The sequence below is a fragment of the Artemia sp. Qi Xiang Cuo genome, chromosome 6 (genome assembly GCF_049724085.1).
Source record: "Artemia sp. Qi Xiang Cuo chromosome 6, ASM4972408v1, whole genome shotgun sequence".
Lineage (NCBI taxonomy): Eukaryota > Metazoa > Arthropoda > Branchiopoda > Anostraca > Artemiidae > Artemia > Artemia sp. Qi Xiang Cuo.
In genome coordinates, this window is record NC_142799.1 from 59,879,307 (window position 1) to 59,894,040 (window position 14,734).

A 14,734-nucleotide genomic window follows, 5' to 3' on the forward strand; every position below is an offset into this window, starting at 1 on the left:
TAGATTTTGTAAATTTTTGTTGTTTCTTCCACCTTGGCCTAAAAACAGGTAACGATTAAAAAAAAAATATATTCCTGATGTTACTGTAAAACTGGAAGCACTACACAGAAAGCTTTCAAATACCACTTGTATCCGTTTTTCTCCGCACCATCACCTTATCAGGTTCTTTCAGTCGTAAGTTATTTTTCCTTAATTTGTTTGTTTGTTTTTCTTTCTTTGGTCACTCCATATTTTTTAGTATTGTAAAGAATGAGTAAAAATCAAATAATGATAACAATAATGACAGCTTGCGTCCATATTTATGTATGTTACTGCTTATTAGATTCTGCAAGTTGTGAGTTTTTTTTCTCTTCTTCTTTTTTCCCTCCTTTTATGTTATTTCTCTTTTGTTTTAGTTTCTTTTAAATTCTATGTGTTACTCTGTAACTGTTATTCTTTGATTTCTATATTGATTTGCGGTGCATTTTTATGTGTTTTTCTTCGTAATACTCCACGTATTGTACCTCTGTATAGTGTGGGTTAGAAATAAATAATAATAATAATAATATTGATATATTAGTAATTTTAGATAATCTCTAAATGAGATATCACTATTCCATTCAGGAATTTGGTCATTTGACTCATTGACATTTAAAAATCAAGTCTTCCTCCAAAACTGAGATAAATCTTGTAAGTTCCTAACAGAGGAAAATAGGGATTTCAATCTATTAGTTTACTTACCGGGCTATCTTCTCTTGCTGTAAGGGGATCCCTTAACCACTTAGCAGTTTTGAAACCCCCAACATTTTTTGATACCACGATTGCTAGTTGGTGATCCAAATCCGGAGGAGTAGATATACTGACTTGTTTACCCGTATCATACATGACTCGAAGGCAATTTTCGACGTTACTTCTCTTATTGGAACTTAGCCAGGAACACTGACAGAGTGTGTAAGCTGCTTGGATTAACTGAAGAAATACAGGCTGACGACTCTGCAACAACATTGATTACATCATGAGAACATTGGAAATCAGAATATAATTTAAATTATAAAACGTTTTGTGGCATGAATCTTTAAATTCTTTTTTTTTTTTCAATTAAAAATTTACTTCAATGAAAAGTCACTCATTCTATATGCCCTTTTTCCTTCTCGTCTTGTTTAACAGATAATGAGATCACGAGAACATTGGAAATCAGAAGAATAACTTAGACTTATTTTACATGCATAAAAAATTTTTTGTTATATGTAACGTTTTTTGCAATTAAAAATTCAACTTCAATAAAAAGTCACTCATTTTATTTGTCCTTTTTCCTTCTCGTCTTGTTTAACAGATACTGAATAAAAAGTTAATTAACATTTGTGGTTATACTGGTACATTATAGCTTTAGTAGTTATTTAACCACTGAAATCGGTTTTGCCAGAAGTAACAGTTTTTCTTTCAAGACTGAGTTACAAAAGCTATCTTGTGTTTATATATATATATATATATATATATATATATATATATATATATATATATATATATATATATATATATATATATATATATATATATATATATATATATATATATATATATATATATATATATATATATATATATATATATATATATATATATATATATATATATATATATATATATATATATATATATATATATATATATATATATATATATTTATATATTTATATATTTATGTATTTATATATATATATATATATATATATATATTTATATTATTTTATATATTTATATATTTATATATATATATATATATATATATATATATATATATATATATATATATATATGTATATATATATATATATATATATATATATATATATATATATATATATATATATATATATATATATATATATTAGTAGAAGAGGAAATGATATTTCCAGTGGTCTTTGTGCTATCCTTGATCAGGTGTTTACCACCTATCCTGACATTAGAAAGTTGGTTACATGGTCAGATTCATGAGGGCTTCAAAATCGTAATCGAATAATGAGCTACATGAGGCAAGACATCCTGAGGAAGTTTTCGCACGTCCAGAGTATATCAATGAAGTATTCTAAGCCTGGCCACTCCACAATTCAGGAGGTCGACGCTGTTCATAGAGTCATTGAAGGGTCTTTGAAGCACAAAGAAGTCTTAGCTACTAGACTTGACAAAAAAAACTTTTAATTGTACGACCCCGTGACCCATTTGAGTCTTATTAGAAGTTAGTAACAGAGCTGAGGTACCTAGTACTTCATCTGAAATCACAGTTTGTCCCGAAGCAACATCTGCCCCCGAAGGTTAAGACTTGAATTCCAAGGAGCTTCTTGCTATGTGAGACCTCCCGCTGATCTTTTGCTATATTTTATTGTAAAGTTAATTGTCGATATTAGAATTTGTCCACCAGATGAAATACGTTTTGCCAAAAGTTGCCTTTCTAATTCACGCTGAGTCAAATCCGGATTGCCCTATCTTAGCTATGTTCCTGAATTTTCAGGTGGTTTTGCCAAAGCCGATATTCATTCCGTTTTGTTTCAGGAACAGTTCACCTTAGACGAATAAAAAAAAGCACAACAATATATGCAATTTTTCTTCTTAGTTTTCAAACAAAAATCAGCGCTCTAGCAATAGCCGATTCTGAGATACAAATGTTATAATTTTAAACTCGTTTTTCTCGGATTTTTGAAAACAGATCGGCAAAACAGCTTTCAGCAGACGTGTTGTCTATACTTCTCTTCTTGGAGCACAGCCAGGAGTACTGGCAAAAAGTGTAAACTACTTGCATCAACTGAATAAATACAGGCTGAGGTAACAACATTCAAGCCATCATGAGAACTCACCAGAAGAAACAAATTAAGTAACAACAAATAAAGGTTAAAAGGATATCAGAAGTTCAGTTGAAATAACTGTACACAAAAAGCTATATTACTTCTGAAAATATCTACAATTCAATACATTTTTCTGGAATGGTTCAATTAATGTATTAAAACTCTGTTACGATAAGACCAATAAATAATTGTCAGAGGCAACCCTATAGCGTTGCCTATAGGCTAGTAAAGGCCATACGGCTCCAATGTTTTATTATTATTTTTTTCCCAGGGGCACTTCATATGGAAGGGGTCGTCACATAAACTTCAAAGGGGGCTCACTCGATTGGAAATCGAGAGTTCTAGCACCCTTTTTAAAGGTCAAAAGTGATTGGAAGGCAACTAACACCCCTTGCACGCCCATCATTTCCCCAAACACATCCAATCAAAATTTTGAGATAGCCATTTTGTTCTACGTAGTTGATTTCCAAATAGAAATTATGTTTTTGAGGAAGAAACTCCCCGCAGCCCTCAGGGCAAGGGTTGTAAGTTATGCCCAGGGGGCATATAAGGTTTTTATAGAAAGGTTTGTCGTAGAAACTTCAAAAATGACTCATTCGATTGGAAATTCAAAGGACTATTGCCCTTTTTAATAGTCGAAAGTGATTGGAGGGCAACTAACCCCCCTCTCACACCCACCTTTTCCCCAAACATATCCAATAAAAATTCTGAGATAGCTATTTTTTTCAACGCAGTTCAAAGTTCTGGACATTATCTCTCTGAGCAGGACAATCCCCCCACAGTCTTCAGGGCCAGGGTTCTAAGTTCTACCCTGGGGGCATATATGGGTCTTATGGAAGGAATGCTCGTATAAAATTCAGAGAGGGCTCATTTGATAGGAAATATAAATGGTTAGAGCACTTTTTAATAGTCGAAAATGATTGGAAGGCAACCAGCACCCCTTCCACGCCTACCATTTCCCCACATAAATCCAGTCAAAATTTTGAGATAGCTATTTTGTTCAACGTATTTGAAAGTTCTTGAAATTATGTCTCAGAGATGGTCACTCCCCCCATAGTCTTCAGAGCAAGGGTTATAAGTTATGCCCTGGGGGCATATATGGTTCTTATGGAAGGAATGCTCGTATAAAATTCAGAGAGGGAACATTTGATTGGAAATTGAAAGTTCTAGTTCACATTTTAAGCGTTAAAAGATATCGGAGTGTAAACAGCCCCCCATGCCCTTTTTCCAAATGCATCCGATAAAAATCTTGAGATAGCTATTTTGTTAAAAATAGTTCAAGATCATACAACAAAAACTCCAGTGTCGAAACAACCCCCCAGAGCCCGGGGGCAGGCGTTGTAAGTTACGCCCTGGGGGCATATATGGTTCTTATGGAAGGGATGTTCATGTAAACTTCAAAGACAGCTCATTTGATTGGAAATTGAAAGTACCAGTTCACTTTTTAAGAGTCAAAAGAGATTGGAGGGCACCGAGCCCCCCTCCACACCCTTTTTTCCTCAAATCCATACCATAAGAACCTTGAGATAGCCTTTTTTTAAATAGTTCAAAGACCATAAAACGAAAATTCCAGGGCGGACACAGCCCCTCAGGGCCCGAGGGCAGGCGTTGTAAGTTATGCCCTGGGGGAATATATGGGTTTTTATGGAAGGGATGCTCGTAAAAACTTCATAGAGGGCCGATTTGATTGGAATTTGAAAGTTCTAGTTCAGTTCTTGAGAGTCAAAAGAGATTGAAGGGCAACTAACATCCCCCAACGCCCCTTTTTAGCCAAATGAATCCGATAAAAATTTTGATATAGCCATAAAGTTAAAAATTGTTCAAAACTCAGATAACAAAACCTCAGGTGTCGACACAACCCCCAGGGCCCGGGGGCGGGCGGTGTAAGTTATGCCCTGGGGCATATATGGTTCTTATGAAAGGGATGCTCGTATAAACTTCAGAGAGGGCTCATTTGACTGGACATTGAAAGTTCGAGCTCGCTTTTTAATAGTCAAAAGACATCCGGGAGCAACTAGTCCCCCCCCTGCAAGCCTTCCTTTTCCAAACCCATCTGATGAAAATTTTGAGATAGATATTTTTTTTAAATAGTTCAAAGGTCGGGTAATAAAAACTTCGGTGTCAATACAACCCCCCAGGGCCCCGGGGAAGGCGCTCTAATGTATGCCCTAAAGGCATGTATGGTTTTTATGAAAGGGATGCTTGTATAAACTTCATATAGTGCTCATTTGATTGGAAATTGAAATTTCTAGTTCACTTTTTAAGAGTCAAGACATTTAAGGGCAACTAGCCCTCCCCCCAGCTTTTTTCCCCAAACCCATCTTATACAAATTTTGAGAGAGCCAGTTATTTGAAAATTGTTCAAAAATTTCATAAAAAAACTCAGGTGTCAACACAACCCCCCCCCCCGGGGCACGGGGGGTAGGCTTTGTAAGTGTTTTCCTGGGGGCGTATAGGGTTCTTATGAAAGGGATACTCCTATAGATTTCAGAGAGGGCTCATTTGATTGGAAATTGAAAGTTCTAGCTCGCTTTTTAAGAATCAAAATATATCCGAGGGCAACTACCTAACCCCCCCCCCCCCACACACACATCCCTTTTTCCCCCAAACACATCCGATACAAATTTTGAGATAGCCATTTTTTAAAATAGTTCAAAGGTTAGATAACAAAAACTCCGGTGTCGACACAACCCCAGGGCCCGGGGTAGTCATTGTAATCTATGTCCTGGGGCCGTACATGGTCCTTATGAAAGGGATGCTCGTATAAACTTCAGAGAGGGTTGATTTGAATGGAAATTAAAAGTTCTAGTTCATTTTCTCATATTAAAAAAAGACCGGAGGGCAACTAGCCCCTCCCGCCCTCCACGCCTTTGGGCTTATCAGATGGATAAACCCATCCGATAAAAATTTGAGGGGACTATTTTGTTAAAAATAGTTCAAACATCAGACATTAAAACTCCGGGGCTGACACAACCCCCCAGGGCCCAGCGACAGGCGTTGTAAATTACGCCCTGGGGTTATATAGGGTTCTTATAGAAGGGATGCTCGTATAAATTTCAGAGAGGGCTCATTTGATTGAAAATGGAAAGTTCTAGTTCACTTTTCAAGAGTCAAAAGAGACCGAAGGGCAAATAACCCCCACCCCACGCCTTTTTTCCCAAAAACCATCCAATAAAAATTTTTAGATAGCCATTTTGTTAAAAATAGTTCAAACATCAGAAAATAAACAGTCCGAGGTTGACACAAACCCATTTCTTCACTTTGATATTGTTTCTTCGATACCAGTTTAGAAACTTTGATGAACATTTGATTTTCTTAAAAAATTTGATTTCGGAATAAGCAATTTTTAAAACTTGAAACTTTTTGCAATCAAAAACGAACAAAAATTAATTTTAAAAATACTTTCCTAAAAATAAGTTTTCAAAATAAATTAAAGGCAATTTTAAAATTAAGCTCATAATATACAAATATCTTTTAAAATCCTAACTAAAAACGACCAGAAATTACTATTAAAGAATAAATGAAACCCAAAACGAACAAAAATTAAATAAACAATCAAAGCAAGAAACATACAACAAGTAATATTATAAATGAATAAATAGATCTTAAAGCGATTAATACATAAATTGAATATGCAAATCAAGCTTAAAACGAAGAAAAATATTTTGCTGTCGAAGTATAAATGAAACCTAAAACGAACAGAAATTCAATAAACAATCAATGCAATCAAACATACAACAGATATTAACGTAAATGAATAAACTAATCTTAAAACGAGTGAAACTTAAATTGAATATGCAAATCAAGCTTGAAACGAACAAAAATCACTACAAACAAGAATTTGGGTGCCTCCTTCTCACACTGTAAAAGTCTAAAACCTACTGCGTCATTGGCGCTTTACTGAAAACTATATGCGTCTTGAACAATCTTGGAAAGTATAAACAACATCAAATTGAATATTTGATGTATAATGATATTAATTGTTGAAACATCCATCAGTACAAGAATTTATTTCACTGTAATTTTATTTTTATTTTCAATGCTGTAAGAACTGGAAAAGAAAATGTTTACAATACATTTCGTTTTCAGTTAAACGCCAATGACGCAGTAGGCTTGTGGTTTTTATTTACAGTTATGGAAGGAGGCAGTATCCCAATTCTTGTTTGTAGTGAAACTATATGCGTCTTGAAAAACTTTAGAAAGATCTAGTAAATTATACTGAAAATTTGATGTAGAATGATATTAATTGATGAAAGGTCATCCGTTAAAAATTTTACTATAATTTTAATGTGTTTTCAATATTAAGTACAAAAGAAAATATTTGTAATAAAATTGGTTTTCAGTAAAGCTCCAATGACGCAGTAGGTTTAGACTTTTACAGTGAGAGGAGGCGATACCTAAACTCTTGTTTGTAATGATTTTTGTTCGTTTCAAGCTTGATTTGCATATTCAATTAAAGCTTCACTAGTTTTAATATTTATTTATTGATTTATATTAACATCTATTGTACTTTTGTTCGCATCGATTGTTTATTTAATTTATTTTCGTTTATGTTTCATTTATTCTTTATCAGCAAAATATTTTTTTTCGTTTTAAGCTTTATTTTCATATTCAATCTAAGCATTACTCGCTTTAAGATCTATTTATTCATTTATACTATTACTTGTTGTATTTTTTTTTGCTATTTTGGTTTATTTAATTTCGGTTCTTTTTGGGTTTCATTTATTCTTTAATAGTAATTAATTACAAAAACTTTTTCCGAAAAATAAGTTTTTCAAAGAAAAGTAAAGAACTCCATTAAACCAAAAATGAGCAAAAACGAAACCCAAAACGAACAGAAATTACAATAAATAACCGAGTCAAACTCAAAACGAGCAGAAATTAACATGATTTGGGCTCAAAACCCCTGTGCCTTCCCAAGGCCTGAACATAATTTGCACTTTACTGAAAAAATATAAATATTTTTACTTTTATACCTTTAATAAATCAAATAATATTAGCATTTTGATTACTAAATATCAGTATATGCATATTAAACTGACAATGCACATTCATTTGTATCTTTTTCAGTAAAGTGCAAATTATGTTCTGGCCTTGGGAAGGCACAGGGGTTTTGAGCCCAACTCATGTTAATTTCTGCTCGTTTTGAGTTTGACTCGGTTATTTATTGTAACTCCTGTACTGTAATTTCTGTGTTTTTTAATTAATTTCTGTTCGTTTTATATTGACATAGTCTTTTCAGGGAAAAAGAAAATAATCTTTAAATCTTATCGTCTTTTTAAGACTTTATAGTTTGGCCTGCTATTTGTATGCTGGAGAAAAATTTTCAGCAATTTTTAACAACATACACCCTTCATACCTCCTCTAGTTGACCTGAAATGGAAAACTTGATACCATTCGCAAAAAAATCTGTTTACTTTCTTTGATAGCTTGGATACACTTAAGCTATTTTGATTTGGTTAAATTTTAAGAGCAGAACTAACCCCGAAAGTTTGAACATAATACCCTCCGTCGTTCCTGGGATACTGCTGAGATACCTTATTGGGAATTAGCTTTAACATAGTGCATTTTGATTTAATCTTAAGGCAAAATTTAGTTTTTAAACATAATGGACAAATGGGAGAATGGGCGTGGAAGGGGGATTAGTTGCCCTCCAATTACTTTCGACTGTTAAAAAGGGCTGCTATTTTCAACCGAATGAGGCCTTTTCGAAGTTCCTACGACAACTCCTTCGTTACGAAGTGCCCTGGTCAATATTATATATATATATATATATATATATATATATATATATATATATATATATATATATATATATATATATATATATATATATATAATGTACCCACATCGATCATACTATAAAAATGTCAAGCCTTCCAATCAATTTCGACTATTATAAAGGGCACTAGGCCTTTTGATTTCCAATCGAATAAGCCCTTTTTGAGTTTCTACGACACCGCTGTCTATAAACACCTGATATGCCCCCATGGCATAAATTAAAACCCTTACCGTAAGGGCTGTGAGCAGGGTTGTCATCCTCAAAGACCTAATTTCCAGAACTTTCAACTACGTTAAACAAAATGGCTATCTCAAAATTTTGACTGGATGTGTTTGGGAAAATGGTGGGCGTGAGAGGAGCTCTCCAATCACTTTCAACCATTAAAAAAGGCACTAGCCCTTTCAATTTCCAATCAAATGAGCCCTTTTGAAATATCTACGACAACGCTTTCAATAAAAATCTTATATGCCCTCAGGGTATAACTTGCAATCCCTGCCCTGAGGACGGATTTGTCATCCTCAAAGGCCTAAGTTCCAGAACAAAATGACCATCTGAAAATTTTGATTGGATGTGTTTAGGGGAATGGTGGGCGTGAGAGGGGGGTTAGTTACCCTCCAATCCCTTTCGACTATTAAAAAGGACACTAGCCCTTTCAATTTCCAATTGAATTAGCCCTTTTTAAAGTTTCTACAACATCGCTTTTATAAAAACCTTATATGCCCCCAGGGCATAACACTACAACCCTTGCTCAGAGGGATGCGGGGGGTAGGGGTTGTCATCCTTAAAGACCTAATTTCCAAAACTTTCAACTACGTTGAATAAAATGGCTATCTAAAAATTTTACTTGGATGTGTTTGGGGGAAAGGTGGGCGTGAGAGGGGAGTTAGTTGCCCTCAAATCACTTTCGACTATTAAAAGGACACTAGACCTTTGAATTTCAAATCAAATAAGCCCCTTTTCAAGTTTCTACGACAAAGATTTCAATAAAAACTTATATACTCCCAGGTCATAACTTATAACCCTTGCCCTGAAGACTGTGGGGGGAGTGTCCTGCTCAAAGGTATAATTTCCAGAACTTTTAACTGCGTGGAACAAAATGGCTATCTCAAAATTTTGATTAGATGTGTTTGGGGAAATGGTGGAAGTGGAAGGGGTGTTAGTTGCCTTCCAATTACTTTCGACTATTAAAAAGGGCACTAGCCATTTCAATTTCCAACCGAATGAGCCTTTTTTGAAGTTTTTACGACAACGCCTTCTATAAAAACCTTATATGCACCCAGGGCATAACTTACAACCCTTGCCCTGAAGGCTGTTGGGGAGTGTCCTCCTCAAAAACAAAATTTCTATGTGGAAATCAACTACGCTGAACAAAATGGCTATCTCAAAATTTTGATTGGATGTGTTTCAGATAATTGTGGGCGTGGAAGGGGTGTTAGTTGCCTTCCAGTCACTTTCGACTATTAAAAGGGGCACAAGCCACTCCAATTTCCAATTGAATGAGCCCTTTTCGAAGTTTCTACGACAACTTCTTCTATACGAAGTGCCCTGCTTGAAAGAAAAATAATAATAAATAATACATTGTGCCAACATCATTCTTATATGCCCCCAGGTCAAAAATTAAAACCCTTGCCCTGAGGGTTGTGGGGGAGTGTCCTCCTCAAAAAAATATTTTCTATCTGGAAATCCACTACGCTGAACAAAATGGCTACCTCAAAATTTTGATTGGATGTGTTTGGGGGAATGATGGGCATGGTGAGGGGGGATAGTTGCCCTCCAATCACTTTCGACTATTAAAAAGGGCACTAGCCACTCCAATTTCCAATCGAATGAGCCCTTTTCGAAGTTTCTATGACAACTCCTTCGATACGAAGTACCCTGGTATGGAAAACAAAAACCAAAAAAACAAAACGAAAAGAAAACAAACATTTACATTTGCGAGCCATTTCTTCTTAAAAACGTAAATACACTTGTTTTTTTTTTGTATAAAAGTCCTAGCAAAACCATGTTTTCAGTGTCTGTCATTTCCAGTGGTAACTAACTTAAGTTTAAGTTACCTCTGCATAGGTGTCCTGGGAAACCTCTCCAAACTGAAGAAGGAAATTAAACGAACTGGGAAATTACATGAACGACTGAAATGGTTTTATGATAGTTAATTATATTAATAGGTAGTTTTTATTTATCATTAGACAAAATACCGGATTACGCGTTTCCACACTTATAAGATGAAAAATTGGTGCTTAGACTAATAGCAATGACTTTCTTTCAAACATTAGGGGGGAAAGCGAAAATCTTATGTATAAAGAGGTTCGTTTAAGGTTTTTCTGAAGCGGGATTGGTTGTTATTATTACTTAAGGTCAAATATTCCTTTTGTATAATAATAAAAACTGTACAAGCAACAATAATATTACTTGCATAACAATAATAAATGCAAATCATCAAGCAACTTAAATATTACAACAAAAATAATGATATAACATAAAAACTACATTCATTAATAACTTAATCAAAGTTTTGATTTAATCAAAGTGACATTATTTGGTCATATAAGAACTTAATAGTGATTCTAATTTTATTGACAGAAATGGGTAAAAAAAAGTAGAAGATAAGACTGACCCAAATCAGAAACTTGCTTCAAATACTTTTCTTTCCTAGACCGTCTACGACGGCTGAAGTAACGAAAGTAAGTCTTTGTCATTCAAAAAAAAGGAAAAAACAATAAGAAGAAAGAAAGAAAAAAAAACCTAAAACTAAAAAGCAAAACTAGTAAATTTTAAATGAAAATTGAGCAACAGCTGAAACGTTAGAAGCTCAATAGCGAAGCTAAAATTAGCAAAATTTTCCTTTAGATGCAAAAATACGAGAGAAGCCAATACAAAAGCAAGACATGAAGAGAATCGCTGTAAGCTAATCTAATCTTCAATGAGACACAATCGGCCAAAGAAGATGTCTTTTGTAAGACATCTTGAGCAGTTGTCTTTGTTATATTATACTGTATGTTTTTCCTGTTATGATGAATACATTCAATTATCCACGGGCGGATTACCCATGATCCTTCAGGAGATCGAACTATTTAAAAAATAAAAACAAATTATCTAGGCACCAGCACATCATTCACTAATATTCTGCAATTCTATACGAAGTCGGCTATCCTCTTCCAAAATCCAGTGTTTCAAAATCTTTTTTCAAAATCTTGAGAAAATGGCAAAACAGTGATTTTTTTATTTTTGGAAATGGAGAAATGGAGGAAGATAGAGAATTTCATGAATAAGCTTTACAAAGTCCACTTTCTTCCTATCTTTGCAGCCCACTTTATGCTGGACGTGGATACTAGGCTTTGTCATTCTAGTACGTCTGTACTAGGTTTTAGCCGCGGAAAACTGATGAAATCTGTTTTTATCATCTTCAGATACTAAGTTGTACCTCAAAAAGTGTAAAAGATATAATATTTTAGCTGCACCACTGAATTCGGTGTGTTACCAATAGGGAATGTCCATCCTTAACTAAAAGTAAAAATTTTGCGTAGATCCTATTTTTTGCTGAGGACAGCTAAATTGCCTACTGGGGGGGGGGCTGTCAAATCGAAAATGATATTCTATGATTTTTTTCAACAAATGAAATGAAAACCTATAAGAGTTTTATTTCCCTTAACCTTGAATTATTTAATCTCGCTGAAATGTTTATTTATCTTATTTATTTCTTTTAAGGCATGTATTACCTTTGATTCTGTCTTACCATCTCTAATTCTTTTTTATATTTATTCATTTTGAGCGTATGAATATGTATTTATCTTGTGTGAATTATGTTACTTCTTAATTATGTTTTACGGGGTATTGTCTTCTCGTTTTGAACGTTAGTTCTTTAGCTCTTTTGAGACTAGGGCGGGCTGAAAATATGACTTTCCGAAGCCTAAGAGATGGTGCGAATCTTTGGGATGAGTCATATGTGATACCTCTGTCAATAGGCTCTCAGCGAAAAGCAACGGCTCCATCAACCTAGCCTTGACGAGATGCCGGCTAACATGCGAAAGAGTGTTGTCTGAGATATTGAGTCAATTAAACTTATTCCCGTGAATAGTATGGAAATAACAGACAATCGCGAGGACTTGATTACCGCCAAAGATCCTTCGCCTAATCCAGACATGCTACAAAAACATGCCTGCTCCCAAATCAACAGGGAATTCTCGCCTTAGTTTGAACGTTACAGACAAAACTTCGACCTGGAAACCATCAGACGCCACAACCGTCTCTCTTGAACTGGTCATGCTTGTCGCAGACCTGATAACTCATTTTCTTTAAGGACACATTGTTGCAAACCACTCCTGAGCTGAAAAAAGCGTGGAGGTCAGTCAAAATCCTGGATGAACACCGTCGAATCTGACCTCGAACCTATTCGTGGGTTCAGACGACATGGGTACCGATGAAACCCATCTCGACTTGAAATCATTGCCCCTTTGACCCTCGACCGCAAACAATGGAATACCACCTCTACCTGCCACCTCCTAGCACCTGGAAGAGCTGCAAAGGTTGTGTCCCAATTCAAGTACAAAGTTTTTAATGTTATGGATTCTTTTCGGCAATGAATTAAATTTGAATTGTACACAAGATTATTAGAATTCCATAGAATGGTGTAAAAGATGAGCATGTCAGACCCATATACCCTGATTATTATCAATTTTCTTGGGGGGGGGGGGTAAAACAAGCCTTACATATATGCTATAATCTACCTTCCACTAGTCATGGGGGCAGATATGACAAAGAAGCATAAAAAACAGAATTATGGGTATCAAATCTATGATTTTTTATAATCTTAGTTTAGAGGCTTCCCATGTACGCTATACACAAAAAAAACATACTAAAAAAATGGGAAAAATTATAAAAGCTTATTGCAAATAACTCCACTGGTCAATTGGGCAGATAGGTCATGGAGTCTCAATAAAACATAAATAAGGGTCTAAAATCTATGAATTTTGATAATCTCCCCCTTGAGGCTTTTCATGTATCTAATACACAATGAACCTCAAAAAAGGAAAAAAAACACAAAAAGCAAATTACAAATAATAGGGCTGCGGATGTATCACAACTTGGCTTGCTTTTATACTTGTACGCATTTCTTAACTTACTGCATGCCAAAATTCATTTGAACAGGAACTAGTTATCCTCCTTGGCAAAATACCATATTGACCTAAGAAATGCTGGGCACAGAAAACAAAATTATGACCACTTTTAATTGTCATTTCGAAACTATTAAATAAGAATTTAAGAGCTGTGTTGACAATAACTTTGATTTGCTGGTTCCAAAAACCGTAAGATATAATAGACACAAAATAACATTATTTTAAGAATATTACATTTGTCTTTTCTTTATGGACAGAATATATCTTATAAATAGGCCTCAGAAGATAGAACAATCCGAGGGCTAATGTACAAACGTGTACTTTAAATTAGCCAGCTTTACAGTTACCTCTATGCTCATCTCCCAATTAGAGTTACCCAATCAGTTGAAATGCATTATTCTGAAGAATTTGGCAAAAACCCACTTCGGCGAGACCATAGTTTCTGAAGCAGAAATTCAAATTAAGAGTTTTTTAAGCCAACATAGGCTGATTTAGTCACAATCAGAACCCCCGACGACTAACTAATGTGTGACTTTTCGTTTTTAACTAATTGATCCCTTTCTAATAACATTGCCTTTAATAATCCCGATTTAGATGATAATCAGCATACCAACGTTATAAGCAGCCCCCCCCTGTTACCCTAACAATTACTAGCAGTAGATACCTTGATTTTTTCGACTTTGCTACCAATGTGAAGCCAAAACTAGTAAATAATAATTCCCTTAATGTTCTTTGTTTCAACATCAGAAGCATCCGGGATGTGGTTCAAGTTTAAAGATTTAATTTCATTTAATTGTGTCTGCCCTTTTGATGTAATAGGATTAACAGAGACATGGCTTTCCGATAATGATGACACTAGTTATTTTTCACTCCCTGGTTACCAAATAATCCATATGCCCAGGAGATTGACAAAGTGTTCTGGTGGTATCTCACTTTACATCCGTTCGAATGTAAATTTTACCAGGCTATCAGAGTGCGAATCTATTTTCTCTACACAACTAAACCTCAGATGTATTTAT

At 34.6% G+C, this 14,734-nt stretch overlaps 1 protein-coding gene across 1 annotated transcript in view; it reads right to left on the reverse strand.

The window, feature by feature from the left end:
• The window catches only part of LOC148951468 (inositol 1,4,5-trisphosphate receptor-like), a 32,639-nt gene extending 18,804 nt beyond the window's left edge, over positions 1–13,835 (reverse strand). The window contains exons 1-2 of the mRNA XM_089091119.1: positions 13,722–13,835; positions 721–972 (exon numbers count right to left, since the gene is read on the reverse strand). Coding sequence (XP_088947245.1) covers positions 721–972; positions 13,722–13,835 — 366 coding nt within the window. The remainder of the gene's footprint in view (positions 1–720; positions 973–13,721) is intronic.
• Between the last annotated feature and the right edge of the window lie 899 nt (positions 13,836–14,734).